Raw genomic sequence first — 18,826 nt, 5'->3', positions numbered from 1 at the left:
CAAGTTCATCTTGTCATCTTTTGCGAACACACTAAATTATTGATTCCGCCCCACGGTGATCCGCCCCGGGTCGGCCGATCATCCGTCAGCGGCCCCGTTTCGTCAATTATTTCGGAACCGTCACTTCGCGAACTGGCCCCCGGAACAGCGTGGATCCCGTGGACACACCGTGATTCGCTAATTGAATCGCAAAGCACCGGCACAAGCACCAGACGCGGATATGATTGGATATTGATTTTATGGCCGGGCGTCGGCCCGGGCCGGGAAAAGAAGCGGCCCAGTCCAAAGAAAAGGTGACATTAGGCGTGTTGGGACACTTCACTTCACCTGCGAGGAGCAGAGTTTATCGAGGCACAAAATCTAATCACCGACAGCAATTATCATTTGGTGTTCGGGGTCCGTCCCGGTGAGCTCCGTCTAATCGTTGGGATCGACTTCGTTGGTGGCTTCCCGGGAAAACTCGAGGCGCTCATGGAATATTCATCAATGCAAATGCACACACACACACACACACACCAACAGAATGCTGGCAGTTGCGAAGTGGCCAGCAGAACCCAACCAGGTCGATCCCATTTGTCTGATTGAACTGCTTTCAAAGTGGCCATTAAAGTGGCTCAGGTCCAGCACCCGCTTTCACACACACACACGTGCGTCACGGACAAATCACTGCCCATCACTTTGGAGCGCAGGAATGGTGCTGGAAACAAAATTTACGGACAACATAAATTACGTACGCATCGGTAGTTATTCATGAGCCAAGCGAAATAGTTAACCTTCTGTGTGTCTTGGATCGCCTCTGGATGCGCGCCGTCCGCCGGATTAAAGGCGCCAATTGTCCGAGCCCGCCGGAAGGGGGAAGGAAAAAAGCTTTCACGAAGATTAAACCGGATCGGTCGGTGTTTAATTTTCACATCCACACTGCCGAGTGTCGAGTTTCAGGCACCAGGCACAGAAAAAAGGGGGGTCTCCGCATTATCTCGAAAATAAGTCCTCACAGCACAGCACACCGAATGCTTATCGATTCCGGCCAGGGTGCTTCCGGGTTGCGAATGGCCACCTCTTGTCAGACACATGGTGACGGACAGATGGACAACCCGATTTCGGCCGCTGGCTCCTGGTGATTAAATCACTTCTGCTACTGGCGGCACCCTGTCGGGCGGCACGGATCAAATTACTGCCGGCCACTTCCACTGCACGAGAAGAAAACATCCGGGACCGTCCGTAGTAGTTGAAATCGAACCCCCTTTATGCACACGCCTTCCGGGGGTGAAACATGAAATATTCATTAACTGCCCCTGGTGACGGGGGGGTGAGCGCTACCCGAGAAAGCGCTTTACAAGATTACATGAAAGGGGATTCGGAGTTTTGTCCGTCGTCGTCGTTGGACTTGACACTTGCCCAGCGGAAGGCACCCTCATCCGATTCGTGGCGGTACGAATTTTCATATCATCACTTGAGAGAAAGCTTTACGAGGGTCGAGAAATCGAAACGATTAGAGCATGTCGGACCCGAGCGGCAGTCTGCTGCACTTGATTGGCCACACACACACACACACACCAGGCCAAGCCAGGGCCATACATATTCATCCGGGAAAACATCCGGGCCGGGACACAAAGACCAGCAACTTACTTGGGGGACCCCACGGAGGGCGGTTGTTTTCGATTGTTTTCTTATCAGCCAGGTCCCAGATGTGCCCCCGACTGGCGGAGGACGGGTTGCTTGTTGGTCAGTGTCGTCCGTATTAGCTCCGAAATCGATACGTCGCCCGGGTCCCCGGAAACCCTGGTGCGAGAGCGAGCCCTGGAGGAGTTAATGGAAACTCTGCCCTGATAAGATTACCGAGCGCCGTCGCCATCCGGGGGCCGTGAGGATCTCGGACACTCTCAGTGCCAGGCAGTGGGGCAGGCGACTCGTGGTCATTTATCATCTGCCCATCACGCAGCAGCAGTAGCAACAGGGAGGAGAAACGATGTTCGATGGGTCGATGGATAAAAACGTTACTCATTCCGGGCTGTTCTTGACGGACAACTGGCACTGGCACGGGCACCCTCTTCGCCGACGGAGCCCAACGAAGCCGGCTCCATGTAATGTAATTAAAAAGCTATTATACGCTACATAATTTGTATATGATAATCCGTAACTTGGTTATTTACGGCGCTCGGTCCTCGCTCGGGACAGTTGTGTCGTCCGCCCAAATCTTAGCATTGTGCCCCCACACGGGGGCCCCAAGATCGGACACGGCGCGATCCGGTTCGTACTATGGGACCAACCATTTTTCAGTCCACCGAAACTGCGATCCAGGTGCCGAGCACCTGGCTCACTTACGACCGAGCACATGGCGCCCACGGGGAAGTTGTTCGCTCGCACGGGTTGCAAAATTTTGCGCACACAAACTCAATTAGATGCGCTAAAATGTTCACTTCCGCCAGTGACAGTGTCCCGCTGGCGCTTCGGACCCCGGGCACCGTGGGGTCCTCGCACGCAGCTAATGGGGAGCTCCGGCTTCGGCTGCGTGTACGTTTTAATTAAATTTCCGGCCGCATCGAGAGCATTTCCTGGCTCTTTCGTGGTGTTACTGCAGGGAAGCTACAATGTGTGGCAGGGGAACTCGGGAAGTCAGTAATCCAAAATGTGCCCAAAAACGACGACGAATCCTTCAGCGCCGGCCTGCCTGCCTGGTGGACCACCTCATCCGACACACTGGCACCATAATTTGATTAATCAACATTGTATTAATTTCCACACACAGGCGTACAGGGTGAAACTTCCATTGGAACTGATAACTACTTCACAAAGTGCGCCACCCGGCTGGTGGCCGGGCCGGAGCCTTTTACATAATTCAATTTCAGACACGCCGCCGCCGCCGCTCGTCGAAAGACAAGAAAAAAAAAGACCCATGTGCCGGGTTTTATTGACCGGCGAAGCCACATCGTGATCGGTGGCGTCGGACACTAACCGCATTACCGGGTCCGGGGGTGCGATATTTGGCAGCTTAGGCACCATTACCGGATCGGTAATCGAAAATACCCATCCACGGACCGTATCGTAGTGATGACGGCGGCGAGCGGGTTGGCAGGTCCCAGCGGCACCGGGTGGCATTAATCAATTTCATTCCGTTCTCTCGTTTGAATAACAATTTGATTGCTCATCTTGGAAATTCCGTTACGGAGCCGACATTCCAGCACGGAGCCGAAAACCGGGTGCCTACAGTGGAATGTACTGTGGCCCCTGTACGGGTGGCCCCTGATGTGCGTTTAACTCCCCAACACACACACACACACGCCGGCCGGGTCGGGTCGGGTCGACGGTGGGTAAATTCCAATTTTCGAAGGACTCATCACAGAACCATGCGAGGATCTTCGGGGGCATTCCAAGGAGCAGCAGATCTCGAGAGTCCCGCCACAGTCGTTCGCTCGGCGATGATGACGATGATGAAGAACACTCGCATTACATTCCGACCACGTACACGGAGCGCGAGCCGGAAAAATAAATCAACCCGCTGGCCCGGTGGTAGCTCAGCAGGGCCATTAGCGGGACGAGCCGAAAAGTTGGACGAGCATCCCGTATAAATATCCCGTTCGTTCGGCTGGCCAGTCGGCCTACCGATTTTCGGAATCGATTCCGTACTAATGCTGTGAGGTACACACCAACCGGCGGCGCACGTTAGCTAATTGGCCTCGGTGTCGGCGCGGCGCGGGCCCACGTTTTCATCGATCGCCGCAGCAGCCACGAGAAACTTACCTCCAGCAGCTCCTAAATGCGTGGGAAAATCAAAACAAAGCGGTACCGTGTTACCCGTAAAAGAAAAAGGGAAAAAAGAAACAAAACAAAGAGTGGACATAGAGGTGAAGGAGAACGAAAAGGGTGTACATTAAGTGATTTGGATGTGGTCCAATGTTGGTTGTAGAAAGTCATTATTTGGGTCATCATTATCAGACGGACACACAGAATGATAGTCCGGTACGGAGCAACAAAACATTCAGAAAATGTAAAAAGGGGAAAACAAAACAATCAAACAGGAATTCGAAACCAAAAACAGGAAGATTGAAGTTAATACAAAAAGAAACACCGGAAGAAAGGGAAATAGAAGGGAGAGAAAGAGAAGAGAAAAGTTCGTTAGTATTTGAAGAAAAACTGTTAGAGAAAAGAGAGTTGATTAGAGAGAGAGAGAGACAGAGCGAATGATAGTGAAAGAGCGAAGAAAGTGTCAAGCGTTGGTGTGTGTGAGTGAGTAACGCGCGTTCGGCGCATCTATTCCACGATCTCTAGAATGTGTAGAATGCTAAGCAAAACAAACAGAGAACTTGCCAGCTGCTTACGGCAACGAAAGAGCTCCAAACAATGGACCTACAGTTATTAAGCATGTAGCAAAAGTATCAAAGTTTCAAATGAGGAAAAGCAAAATCTAAATGGAGACGCCTGGTGATCGGTGGTTCGGACCGTTCGCTAATGTTGCTTTACTTTGTTACTGGCGCAATGTTTCTGCTGTGTTAGTGATCGGTTTATGGTAGAGCAGGATAGATTGAGAGAAAGAAAGAGAGAGATTGAGCAAGAGAGCTAGAGAGAGATTGATAGAACGATAGACATGGATAGGTAAGCTTCGTATCGAAGGATGCAACTACAACGTGAAAGCAAACTTGGTAACTAAAAGAGAGCCACTAAACGGTAATGAATGAAACGGTGGAGTACGCGCCCGCTAGATGGCGCCCGCGGGTGCCAGAATCTTTTGACTTTCATTTGAAGTGCAGTCGTCTTCCGCGTGATGGAGGTGTGTGATTTTCGATCAACTTCAAACCGCAAAGCAGTGCGCCAACCAAGCGGTGACACTTCTCGCTCGCTGTACGAGTCGAGTCTTTACGGATTCTTACCTGCGTTCTAGACACTTGACACACTGACACTGACTGTGGAAAGGATGGAAAAGCCCTCCCGGGAGAATGTGCTTTCGCGGCAGCGCTCTGCCGATGGATCGCTGTCCAAACGTTCCGAAATCTTCTAATACGACACGCACCTGTCACTGAGCTCTCTACTACGGGGTTTTGTGTTACGGACCGGAGCCTTGTAGCCGTCGCTGGAGCCCGTGCACGAAGGGCTACCCTTCGAAAAGACACCAACTGGGTGCTGGGTGGTTTTACTACTACTTGAAAAACAGTCTGCTCTTCATCGCCAACGATAACGCAGCGCTGTGGGCTCGGTGTCGGTGGCAGGAGTCTTTGAGGCGACAGCTTATGCTCACGCCCAAACGACTGCCATCGTCAGAAAGACAGAGAGAGAGAGAGAGCCATACACGCACGCCATTGTCGCCAACGTGGCGCGCGCCTTGGTGGCGTTTCGATTATGGAAGTCATTAAAATTCTCCACAAGCCTTCCGGTGTCGCTGTGTGTCGCTGAGAGTCCCGCCGCACAGCTCCGGGACACGAGTGGGGCCAACACAAGTTTGCATGTAAAACACCGCTCCCAGCTCTGCGTCGCCTTCTTGGTCGTCGCCGTTGCGAGCCGTTTTTCTTCTCGGCACAGAGAGTAACAACGTCAACGGGACGCCAGTGACAGCTGGTGGCAGACATCTAGGAGTCATGTTACATGCGCACATTCCGGGTTATGGGTGTCTAAGGGTGTGGCACATCTCCCTGACGCTGTCAGGGCTGTGGGCGCTGCTGGTGTTAGGTGAGCCGAAAAAAAGTACCTAGCACTTGGCGCACTTGGCAGCTTCCGCGTTTCTTTGGACACACTAATTGCTGGAAGTGCATTCTCGGTAATCGAGTTGAGGAGTATCGGCGCACGATCGGGGCGTTGTAGTGTAGTTAGTGGAATCACCTCCCAACAGCCGCAGAACGCACCCCTTCCGGGGCCTTCCTTGTAATCGAAACGAGTTTGCTTTTATCGTACAATTATGGCCGGCCCCTGGCCCCGGCCCCCGGGTGACACATACCATAGAGTCAGTGGGGGGCGATGTGTGCTTCTGAAACCACTCTAGTGCTGCGTGGCAGGAAGTGCTCTGGAGCATGCTCTGGCGCTTTGTTCGCCGGAGACCGAGACGAGGACAGGAATGCACAGACATGAAGCTGGGGCGTGCTAAAGTGAGCTTTCAATGCCATTGAAACCATCAATTTCGTTCCAGGCACAAAGGAACTGGAGCACAGCAAAGAAAGAGGGACCGTTTCCTGAAGAAAGCGCATTTTGTGTGCGAATAGCAGCACCGTCCGTCGGTGTACATAAAGCTGGCAGTTGTTGGAAGCGAAAGAAATTGGATGACCATTTAGCGGGCTTCTTGGCCCGCCGCCGACAATTGAATTCTCCCCGATCTGCGGTGAAGTTGGAGTTGTGCGTTGTGCGCTGTCGTGTCTTTTGCGTTCCGCCCACCGACCGGTAACTGAATTACGTCGCTTTATTCCGTAGTTACTAAGCTAAATCACTCCAGCAGTTGGGAGAGAACTAGTTTCTCCAAGTCCGCCTATTCCACCCGGGACTGGCTGGGCCCCAATGCCAGAGCCAGAGCAGCAATCAATGTAGAGATTCAATTAAAAACGTTGTTTCCCTGACCGTTCGGTTCGGTCGCTCTGCGAACATAATCTCGATCCAGCGTTTAATGATTGAATTCTTCCGGGTCACCAAATCCGAACCGGCCAAATCACCGACCGGCCGTCCTGCCACGGGCGAGCGAAAAGAATTTAATAACTGAGCGTGGGGCAGCAAAAATCTTGACAAATTAAAAACTTTCTGATCCATCATCATCACCATCATCGTCCGCAGAGGCGGCGGCGGTGGGAAACGCCACGACAGACACGACCCTTACAGAAACAGCAACCGCACACACACACACACCCGCCAGGATGGCAGCGACTTCTTGGAACTTTGGTCGCTCGGACGCTTGTAGCAATTAATTTACAAAAGTAAATTGAAAAAGTTTGCTTCTACCATTCTGTCCCTCATCAGTAGAGAAAATACCCCGGCCGTCGTCGAACGGGGATCATCTTTGACGTTTTGCCGTGGCCGTCCGAGCTCACAGGTACGGATCGATCGGACAGTCGGTTAGTTCGCGGCGCTACCAGGAAATGGAACATTTTCCATGTGCTGCGTCGTTGTCTGCCGCGCGAGGAAGACGATGATGATGCTCTCCCACATCGTGCCCAGCCAGGACAGACGCGGGAGTGCATTTGGTCCCGTGGTGTGGCACATCCGGCGGTACATCCTTCGTCTACGATCGTAGTACTTCCGTTTTGCTTCGCGGCCCTGTCCATCATCGTCAGCGTCAAAAACTTTTCGCACAGCAAAGGCACAAAAAAGCCGGAAAACTCTTGTTTGCATTTGCACATTTGCTCGTGGTAGCTGCACATAGAGAGAAAGAGAGATGTTGGGCTGCGGTTTTTGGCGGTGCGCCTGCAAGGTAGCCGCACCGCTGTACACCGGCGTCGACGGGAAATAATCCGCCGGATGGATTCGGTGGATGTTTGCTCGGGAAGATAACGCGCACCGAGAGTCCGTTGCTTACAAGCGGAGCGTCAGGAAACGTTGAAATGTTACATTCCCTGAAAAGACCGACGCGTCATCAGGGATTCTTTATTTGCCATCAGGCGTCCGTATTCTAATTAACGGAGTGCCGTTGGAAGAGGAGCCAAAACAGGAACCGAACTATGAGCGGTAGTGAAATCGATAGAAACTGAACCTTCCCCGGGGTAGATCAAAAGACTGTCTTTAAAGTGTTTATTTACTCTATGCGAAGAGACGTCGCCAAGTACAGTAAGAAATGGTTCGACATTTCGCAAACACTCATCAACCTTCTGGTGAACGACATCGCATCTCTCGAATCACTCACACAACTCGAACCATATGGAGAACCGGCGTTCGATCAAAAGATACTTTCTGGTCCCCGGGGGCTGTCGTGGTTCCCCACACCACAACGTACCGGGGTGCATTCATCGGTAATATGCGGAGTCTTCAATCGCCGACACTGACAGCAGAAAACATTTGCCAGCACATCCCAGCATCTCTAGCAGGCGGCGGAAAGTAGCCTCACGTATCTTCTCATTTGCTAAGTAGTCTGTAATGAGCGGATCCCTTTCTTTTGTGGTGCTTTTTTACCTCAATCGAAGCAGGCTATTCAGCGCCATTCGATAGCCTCGGCATGTGCCGTAAGCTTCCCAATGAGTATCGCCGGTGGGATTATTCCTTGGTTTCCCGGCCCACTTCTTGCGACCAACTCAGGAGCATCCTTCGGAAAGGGCCGTCCGTTGCAGCGAATGGAATGAAACAGACGCTTGAAGTGTGCAGGTCGTTCTACTGCCCCTATTCTATCGCTGCACTCGACGACCGGCGGGAGAATCGGGCTCGGCGATGTATCTGCAACGGCTCGCTAGGAAGTTGGATCGTTTCACTCAAAGGCTTACCCACTCTGCTTCTTCGACCAAGCCGTTTCGCTGAGCGCTAAGTACAACTCCCTCCGGTGGGAGTCGGAACGCAGAGATCTGGTGGCTAGCACCAGGTCTAATTTACAAGATTTCATTTGTACAATCCTAATTCCCACTCTGGCTTCGAGGAGAGTAGCACCCGAGAGTGTATCTCTTTGTATCGCTCTGCAAGACGGTCGGGGACGGTGCAATTGGCTTTTTGCACCGTGGCCGTAACGAGCCACAGTTTTTCATCACCGCTTTCCACCTGGTTCCATTTTACAACAGGGAAAAAACCAGGATGACTCTGTAGCAGCATTGCATTAGGTGCTCCGTTTTAAGAAATCCGCTTTAGAGCGCACCGGACCGGAAAGTTTCCAGCACTTCAAGAAAGGCCTCCATAGGAAGAAGCGTCGTGTACCCGGCTGGTACTCGATATTACATCGAGGCGTACCGCAATTCGCTCGGGCGAAAGTCACATAGACAGACGCCGGCCGTAGATACCGTTGGGACCGCAAATTAAACGACTAGCCACAAGGAGACGGAAAGGAGAATGGTGGGAGTTTAATTAAAACACCGAGCCCAGCCGAGCCGTGAGCCGTGGGCAAGATTAAAGGATTCTCCGTAATCCGTTTTGGAATTTTGAGTAGGGTAGGTCCAGAAGGTAATTACAAAACGATCACTCCGGAAGATTGATTGGAAGCGTCGCGTGAAGCCATTTTGTAGAACAGATATGGCAATGGCGCGGTGTTACAAAGTAGAACCCGCAAATCGATAGGAGAAGCATGACATTAGCTGTCAAAAGTGGGCCGCCATGACAGGTGAGCTGCAACAGGTATTTGACAGGTGCTCGATGACAGCTGGTGCAACCGACACACCTTTCACCTTCGAGGGACCCCATATTGCGGAATCGTTTATCGCCCCTTTCTTGAGCGAATTTTACAAACTTTGCTCCGCTTTACCGATTATACGGAAACTTTTCCGCCCAACGACCCGACCCGTCCTGCCAGTAGGACCGGAATGGGGGTCAACGCCTGATGACAGCAATTAACGGAGTGTGATTCGTGTAATTGTAACGAATCGGTTCACGTCACGGGCACGGACCAAGGTAAAACTGGCACGCACCAGGTTCAACACAGGGCTGGAAGCCGGTGTGTCGTGCGAGATAATGTGGGCAGATTTGTCAACGACCTACCGACCTCCGAAAACTCTGTCCGGTGGGAGTTGGAACGGGCTCTGGTGGCAGCAGCCACTTCACAACAGAGGTTTGCGTAAGTCCTGGCGTCGCACGTCGTTGTCGCCGACCGCGAGGAAGTATTTGATCGATTTTCCTACGGTCAGCCAGCCAGCCAGCCAGTGTCGTGGACGTGGCCGCATACTAGGCGCAGCGCGCGCCTGTAAGGTATGCCGCAATGAAGCAAACGCCGTTAGCGCTGTCCTTCTCGCACCCTTCTCGCTCTCGCTGTTGGCTTACGGCCCACTTGGCCCGCGATCGTTAAAGCCCCCGCCGATCAGCGGGGCGCACGGTACGGCACGGGTGTGTGTGTGTTTGCGAGAGAAAGCAGGACCCACGAAAGGACATCGAGAGGGAGACAGCCACAGACTGTCGGACATCGGAGCCAAGAGGCGCCGAAAGGGGGCAGCAAGAAGAGAAAGTCAAGTCTCGTGGTGGTAGTGGAAAGCCCTTCCAAGTACACACACTGACACACACCGCCATAGGCACGAGTGGGTCACGGGGTTCGGAGCGTCAACGCCGCATTGGCGCATAGCAAAGGCGGACCACGGAGACGGCACGTTTATGGCCCGCAGCGTGACCTGCAGGTGCATGGCGTGAACAGCGCATCTATCACCGTCGTTACCGTCGGGCTTAGGGAGTCCGTGGATCGCACGCAATACGCCCTGCGCTCGTGCGTGTGTACGTGTGGGGATCCTTGACGCAGGCGACAAAGTGCGACAATTAGTTCGCTTGTCTGCCGCAATTTACCAACCAATTCGTTTCATTCGGAAAGGTGTGTGGAAGCGACTGCCCTCTTTGGTAACACACTAGCGAGCGAGAGGGTAAGAATAGACATACATACACACAGACACACACACACACACACATAGATAGACACACAGAGAGAGACACACAGTAAGGCAGCCTTACACACGGGAAAGCTGGTAGGTAGTAAGTAGTAGTAGCAGTAGTAGTAGCAGTAGTAGAGCAGTAGACTACAGAGGTACGGCACACCGCACTGAGGTTGCTGGCCAGAGCTGAGAAAACGCTTTCGTAGTTGCCGCAGCGTAGTTAGTACGATCGATGTTTATCAATACACGGGGACTGTGGGGGAGAGGTGGACGGAACGGGAGTCGGCGGTTTACAACAAGTGGGCGAGACGGGCGTTAGCCTAGGAGGGGAGCAGTTACTTGATAGACATTGATACAGAGCGTGAAAAATCGAATGTTCCCTACCGTACCGAGAAAATTCATTTTTCTCTAAAGCGCTGTTGGTTCACTAACTACTAGCTATCACTGGGCGCCGTGTTGGCTGGCGGGCGTGGAGCTACCGTCGCAGGTCGGGCACTGTGGCTGGGTTGAGGCCGCTCAACGGACGCTGACGACCGGGCGACCGGGCGGCGGTTGGCCGGGCGGTTCGCGGCTATCCCCACAGGACACAGGCACTTTCGGACGTAAACACCTGCCACTTGGCTGCGCCGCTGGTGTGCTGGACTATGTCCTGGCCCTGACGTGGCCAAACTCACAGCGCTCCGCGTGTACTGGCCTGATGCGCTGTGTGCACTGAACTGAACGTTCGAACCGCTCTGTTGTCTAATCAAAGCGACGGGGCCACGCCGAACGCTCGATCGGCTGGCTTGGGATTTCCGCATCCGCCGACCGAAGGCGCAGCGGTTGGCTGCGTGCCAACCGGGACCCGACGTCCGCCGACGGGACTCCGACGTCCGAATCGCGTCGGATTAGCTTCGGATTCGGGCGGGGGGTTTCGCATTCGTCCTTCCGTTCGGGAGACGCCTGGGTGAGTGCCTCAGTTCGCCCTGCGCAAACTCCTGCGAAAGGGGGATCCTTTCGCTCTCTGCGTCTCTTTTGCTCGGCTCACGCTCTCTCTCTCGTGGGGCACTCAATGAGCCGGCCTGAGATCCACCGAACACTACGCCGTCCAATCTGGACGGGGACTGGACCGAAGACGGGGCAGGGGCGCAGAAGAGGTTCGCAGTTACACGAGTGGCCCACGAATGGGGTTTGAATGGGGTTTGAATAAATTAGCACCAGTGGGAAAATGGTGCCATAGATTTACTTCTGCGCCGCCGGCGCCGACCACGACCGGCGGCTGAGGCTTCGCGTCACCCGAAACCGAACCCCGACCGAACGGCCCGACGCCGATGGCCGAGTAGCGGCCCCCTAGGGGGGAAACCGCTATCGCTACCGACTGACCTAGTGGCCCGCGAGCCAAAGACATACGGGACAGATCTCTCGGCCTCGGAGGCGACGGATGCCACGCAATATTATCGGGGATTGTGGCAGGGATTTCTGATGATTTACTTACACGGGCGCGCGCTATCGTTTGGGCTAACTTTCCGATCGGCCGATCCGCCTGAAGGAGCCCGTCATAAGCCGGTATTAACGGTGGGGCGCCGAAGAAACGGGGAGCTTGGGGATCATTTGATTGGAATCCTAGGAAGGCCTACGTCACAATATGCGAGAAGCTGCAATTCGGTAATGAACGGACACACTTTCGGTGACACGTTTTCCCGTGAGGATTCGCGTCTCGTCCGGCGACGGCGACGGGCGGGATTTGTGTAAGGCTGTGTGTGTGTGTGTGTGTGCTGTGGCGGAACGCTATTAACGCGTGGCAGAGGCTCTGTGGCAACCGCCTTGGCGGCTTTTGGAATGATGGAGCGTAATTTAATTGACCGACGGGTCATAAACGGGATAAAGTTTGGGTTCCGATTCCACCGACCACCACCGCCACCCAGGTGTGTCGCGGCGTCGTGGGCTGGATTTTAATGTGGTTCACGCGCAGGATTCTATCCATGCACCGGCCACCTTTGGCCATCGAGGGTGACCGTAGTGACCGTAATCAAGGACTTAAATAGTCCGGAAACCGATTACTTTCCGTGGTCGTTAGCCAAACCGAACGTCTGAGGGGTTTTTAAAATACTTTTGAAGAACAATATTTTAGAGTAATCATTCTGCTCTGATGATGATGGAACGAAAATAATGATGGAAAAAGTTAGGCTAGTTGTTTAGAAGTTTGAGGCCAATTGCCACACGTAACATGTGATGATTATTCACAAAAAAGGCGATTTTTGGCATATGTTTCCTTTCCCAGGTAACGTCTTAATTTGAAGCATCCGACATTAACATATATACTTGAAACGCATACTAATTTGTTGATGGTTGTATCGGAAATATCAAAAAGAAAATTTCCCAAATGTTTCCATCAAGTTCTTCTAGCGAGCATTTTTATAATGAAATAAATTTCGCCAAAACTGATCTAATATTCATTAGATTGAACTTATTGGGGAGATATTTTCTAGGATTAATATTTAAATATTGTTCCGGGCGTTTGGCATCTGCGGTTGCGGCCTTTACATCGCTGGAGACTCAATTTGCATTTAAAAATGAGATTGCTCGGACCGTTACAATTAATGGCGATCGATGCAGAGAGAAGATAAATAACATTCTAGTAGGATGGCAGAAAGTGATTATTGTTATAAACAAGCGACTTAAAATGAATGGCTCATCATCAATTAACATCAACGAATTATTTAATGAACATGTACGTAACGAACAAATATGCACAAAATATGTATTGGAGTATTTAAAATTGCGTGTTTGTAATGCTTGATCCGAAACCATTTCACCCTTTTGAAGGTCGATTTAATGATAGCACATTCGATGATGTCCTTTTGTGAGAACTGGTCCATATATTTAATTGGACATCCAGTGTTTTGTTCCAGGATCAAATGTAACTCCAACTAGATGACACATTTTATTCGTTGACTGAACAAATCAATAAACATATACCATCACTGTGATCTAGAATAAACCAGACGTAAACGGCGACCAAATAAAACCCGTTTATCTGGAACAGCGAATGCGCATCATTGTTTCTAAAACAGAAGCACCCGGTTTTGTGTGATGAGGTTCAATCCATCATTCAGTTTATTATTTGAATCAACCCAAGCGAATAAAATGTGAATGCAAACATTTTCCAACCCACCATCGAGCGAATGACGCGTCTAATTTTTTAAAACGTCAACACACATACACACACGTTATGACTGATGACCTTATATTTCCGATAAAACCATCAACAGTCAACGAACTGACCGTCCGTGAAAGGAAGTCGGCAGTTTTCATTGCTTCATTCCATCAAATTATGGAGCTACATGCGGCGGTTGGCAAAACAATGGACATAATTTGTGAAAAGCGTTCTCTTCTTTCCGTAGTATGAAATGGAACCAGAGCGGTGGTGTTCACGAGAATTCTCGTTTTACTGTAAATTCAACGTTCATCAGTTTGCGTACTTTTGTGACTAGCCAACATGGCGATGAGTATAAGCGCATCGTTTTACAAGGAAATCGATCGAATAGAACCGTCCCCTGACGGTGAAATGTCTGACATCTACTTTAGAATTTCGAGTGTTCGACTATAGTTCCGGATTTTTTTTTGTTCCGGGAAAAAGACACACGGAAAAATGGAGCAGCGAAGGAAGCACTTGCCTCATTAGGAAGTTATAAATCCCACGGCTCTGGCAAAGATGTCAATTTGGTTCGGCACTAGGAAAAGGGAGTAAAGTACCGAACCCGGAAGAGACCGCAGAAAAAAAAAAAAATGCCACCAACACTCGCCAGTTGAATTATGGTGAATTATGCTTAATGTCGTCCCAAGTCAGCGCGCAGTAACTCTTTCCGCCAGTACCGCCAGCCAGCCATCGCAGGGCCCGCGAGCGAGCATTAGCGGCGGCAAATCCTTTGCTGCTCGTCGACTCGCCTTCGCCGGCAGGTTGGCAGGTTGGTCGATAAGAACAAGGCAGAGTAAGTGCCTCTTACGTGCCAGCGCCAAACCCCACCGCTAGGGGGACCGCTTTCAATTACAACCCCAGTGGCCGGGCCCAGGGCCCAGCGCCCGGGATGGCAACTCTCGGGAAGCAATAAGAAGCTTACGTCAAGAGCATTAACATCACAAAGCGCACGGAATGTGCAGAGGGCAAAAGAATGTGCAGCAGCAGAAAGGGACGAAAAGAACCTTGAGTCGGGGTGTCCCATCGCCCCTGCACTTCTGGTGGCCCTGGCTCCCCCCTCCGGGGCTCTGAAAAGGACACCTCAATCCGGTCGGTCGGTCGGTTGGCGCATTATTGGTATCATTATTCTTAAACTATGCCCCCAACAAGAAGCGGGCCCAGAAGTTTTGTTCTTGGTTGCTTGTGCGTCTTATATTTCTTCGTTCGGCCTTGGAATGTTCCGGGCCGGGATGGAGGGTGCACCGCCGTGCATAAGCATGCGGCACATTATCGCTCACATACCACGTCGTCGGTCGGGGTCCCTCGCACTGGACTCCTACCACTTGGCGTTCTACACAGCCGGCCGCATCCAGCCGTAATCCCCATTATCGCTAACTCGGCAATAATGATGATGGTGGTGAGATGAGCTCCGACTTCTTCGGAACCCGCTCCACACGCTTCCGGGACCGCTACGTCTCAATTTTCCTACTTCTGCCCGGCCGAGACCAGGTACGCCAGGAACGTCGTCGCCCCCGGGCCCGGCAATCCGGGAGCGCAATTTGGCCACTATTATCGATGCCACCGTCACCGCCGAGCTGTGGTTGAAAACGGGGCTGGGGGGCCCAGCCGCCATGTCATGTCCCGGGCGAAGTCGTGCCTCAAATACTTGCGATTAATTGAAATTGTTTTGAAGCACCCGGAAGACTGCCGCCCCGGACTGCCTGACCGTCGCTTGACGGGGGCGATAAAATTATGCATACTTCCATACCCGATATCGGACGGACGGATGGATGGAAGCGATCCGATCCAACATTCTAGCGTTTGCTCCGGGAACGATATCATCATTATTATCGGCGGGGCCCCGAAGATAAGGGCGAACGGAGCGAAAAAGTCCAGACAGTCCAGCGAGCACACCCGGAAGCCCGGTGTCGGCCGAGTGGACGCGGCGCGGGGGCCATTCGTGCTTTTTGTGCTGTGTGCCCTGTCGTGTCCGGACCGGACCGGAAGGATGTGACATTTCTTGAATAAATTATCGGTCCATATTTTCTGCGGTTTTTTTCCCCCCTGTGCTTCTGAGGGTGAGCTGGTCAGCCGAGACACTATTTGGCCAGGTATAGCCGCTCAGCTCAGGTGGCATCCATCATCGCGACCGGAAAGCGCACCCAGGATCGACACCGATTCGGCTTATCTCTCATTGATCCCGATCCGATTTTATGGCAACTGGCGGAAGTCCGGGTAAAGTAGTGGCTCGCTGAATATTGATAGGGAGACCAGGTCGATCGGAACGTGTCGGATTTTTCAGCTTCTCTCGAGAGAGAATAATGAAGACCCGTGAAGTTTTCGATTACTGATAACGGGGGTTGGGCTGCTTCCTGGGCGTGACGTGGCCACATTAGGTAATTCATTGCCGCATAAGTTGCAGAACTCCCGGCCAGACTGCAGTGGAACGCTCATCGGTTCCCCGTTGCGAATGTCAGGCGTCCGAAGTCGTTCCGTAATAAAAAATCGATTACTCCGGGGTGGCCGGCGTGCGGTGGTGGTTTCATTTCGTTCTTATTAGCAACGTAACTACGGACCGCAATCCCCCCGGAACCTCGATGCGGGGGGCCCGCATTCGGTCACGGCAAGATTCTTGCTGTAAAGACAATTACTGTGGCCTGTGGGTCGACCGCAGCGTCGTCAATGTTTTGCCGCTCGATGATGCCAGTTACTTCCACCCGTGGATAGTGCGGCGTTGAATGGGAACGGCGAGGCTACGTACTACACCTCCACAGGGCCTCACCCCAGGCCGGATCAGGCCGGGGAAAACCCGGAAGGACAGCTCTCATTAGTTTTCCCGAGGTCACCTTTTTGTTTCGACCGACCCCATCGCAGGAGCTCCGAGCGGTGGCCGGTTGCTGTTACTGCAAACCGGCACACGGGTTACTGTGCTACGGAGAGCCCCTTTTGTTGTAGAATTTGCCCCCGGGGGACCAGGTCTTACCATTCTTGTAGTAATTGAGCCCGCCCGCACGTCTTGCGCCGCGGCGATAGATAGTCCCGGCCACGGAAGGAAGCTGCACGCCACGGTAGTGGGCACGGTGGCGGTGCAGTTTGTGCTAGACAAGCGATTGCCACTGCCACTAATGATTATCCGTGTGGCCATTGCCGTGTGCCGTGGGGGTTCGTTATTACGGGGCGGTCCCGAGTCGTTCGTTGGCGTTCTTGGCGTTTTGTTGGGTCAAGTTGAGACTCGGTTGTTGAAATAATTAGTTTTCAAAACAAAACCACATTCCACAGTCAGCCCGAAAAGGACACTCAATCACAGGCTGAATCCCTGGCACGATAGATTAAAGAGCCCGCACTCGGCCGGCCGGCCGGTCTGCCGGCACCGGGTGGCACTTTCTTTCAGCTCAATTTGTCCAGATCGGCCCCAGAGACCGTGGCGCCAATTTCGCGTCGCCCGCCGCTCGACGCCAATGCGCGGCGCCAAAAGCGACGGAGCGAAAAATTAAGATTAATAAAAGAGCGAATAGGTAGAAAATTGGAAAATCTGCAAATGCAAATGAGTTTCCACCGGGGCGCTCCGGGAGCTACCGACTTGACTTGTGTCGCTGTTGGTCGACGCAGTGGCAACGCAGACACAGTGTCAGTCGACAGTAGCGCACCGAACGTCCCGCGGGACAGGAGATCGATCTTTTAGCATGGTGCACAACTCGCTCAGCAGAGTGGCGATGCAACGACTGATCATTGCGGAAAACCGTACGCACCGATCCACCGTTATGCAAAAGGGTCCCGGATTCAAGTGCTCCATTGTGCCAAATTGTACAGACACCATACAAACACACTTTATAGGATCTTGATTAAATGGTTCGCTAGATGACTGTTGAGCTGAGACAAGCGATGGACATAGCCAACGTAAACAGTGGCACGCGCCATCAACACTGAAACCTCATTAGATCCGTAACGTCAGAGCAATATGTTCAGTTGATATTTTTTAATGGTGTTGTGTGTTTATGTGTTTACAAACAAACAAATGTGTTTATGTCTACTTGTGACATTGGGAAATCGCACAGAATTTCGCGCTCCATTCTGAGTTACATACACAAACATTTCCTCGATCGTTTGACTGTTGATCCGAAGTCTGAATTGGATGGTAAGCGAAAGGATAACTGAAATTCGAAGCGAAACGCATTGCAGAGACCTCGGAAAGTAAATAGTGGGAACGATTTCGCCTAAAAGTTGGATAAATGACATCCACATAAGTGATCGGATCGGTACTGTGCCATTAGTTCTGGAAGGGATTGAACCTTAAAGGCCGACGATTTGGTTGGAAGATGGTGAAAAAAAAAGTTGCATGATGTTGAGTTTAATGCCCCAATCCATTTACTTTTTAAGATGAATTATTTAAATTATTTGCAAATTTTATGATTGTTTAAACAGAAATGCTTATAAATTGATGCTATTGCGTGTCTCGAATGAAGCAGAGCTAAGATGAAGAAGATCTTTGGAAGCAATAAGCTCGAGTTGAATGCATGAATCAGTGAAGCAGACCACTGTTGCTTCTTATCTATACTAGGACTGTAAGCCATTCACTATGAAGCTACTGGAGATAAATTCAATGTTTTGATCTGTAACTGGCTAGTTGAGCAAGAGTAAAATGCAAACAGGATGTGTGTGTGTGTGTGTGTTAGATGCCAAATGGGCGGCTCGAGGCGTTTGAGAATTTGCATTTTACGCAAAGCCTATTTAAGCACATGGCAGCCTCTCGACAGTCACGCTCGCCGATGCAGAAAAGCACATGAGGAATAAAATGTACAAAATCGAAACTGAAAAAAACGTATCTAATCGAAAGCCATTACTTGCGCAGCCCCGCTAGGTAGCGGATGAGGTGGTAAATGAGTTCGGAAAATTCAAGCCTGATTGCAACCGGCTGCAGGTCGCTTCGGTCACTTCGCCCTGCTGCATTTGCTGCGTTATCGTCCGAGGTCCTTACCTGAAAAAAGAGACGTAATAGAGAGATAAATTAGAACTAACCGATCAATTGCTTAACATTACTTCCACGGGTTCAATCTGGAGTTAATTGAATGGCCACTACCATCTTGGCCACGCTCTTTTGTGAACTGCGGAATTGACAGCAAGTTGACAGAACTTGCCTATCGGTTCCGGACGTCCCCGGACGCACAGCAGTGACTGGCGTCTGACAATCTGAATCTCAGTCCGGGCGCACTAGTGAGGTTTA

General features: G+C 51.7%; 1 protein-coding gene across 4 annotated transcripts in view; it reads right to left on the bottom strand.

The window, feature by feature from the left end:
- Positions 1 to 18,826, bottom strand: part of LOC128274307 (complexin) — a 159,563-nt gene that overhangs the window by 35,479 nt on the left and 105,258 nt on the right. For 2 of the 4 annotated variants that reach the window (XM_053012456.1, XM_053012457.1), the window contains exon 3: positions 3,742 to 3,753. The exons of 1 other annotated variant lie outside the window; for it this stretch is intronic. In XM_053012456.1, coding sequence (XP_052868416.1) covers positions 3,742 to 3,753 — 12 coding nt within the window. Of the gene's footprint in view, positions 1 to 3,741; positions 3,754 to 10,837; positions 11,138 to 18,826 lie in introns of those variants that run through there. One more of the 4 variants, XM_053012459.1, reaches the window with a different exon arrangement.

The sequence above is a fragment of the Anopheles cruzii genome, chromosome 3 (genome assembly GCF_943734635.1).
Source record: "Anopheles cruzii chromosome 3, idAnoCruzAS_RS32_06, whole genome shotgun sequence".
Taxonomy (NCBI): Eukaryota; Metazoa; Arthropoda; class Insecta; order Diptera; family Culicidae; genus Anopheles; species Anopheles cruzii.
Note: the sequence above shows the minus strand (reverse complement) of the source record. Positions and strands in the feature narration are given on the sequence as shown.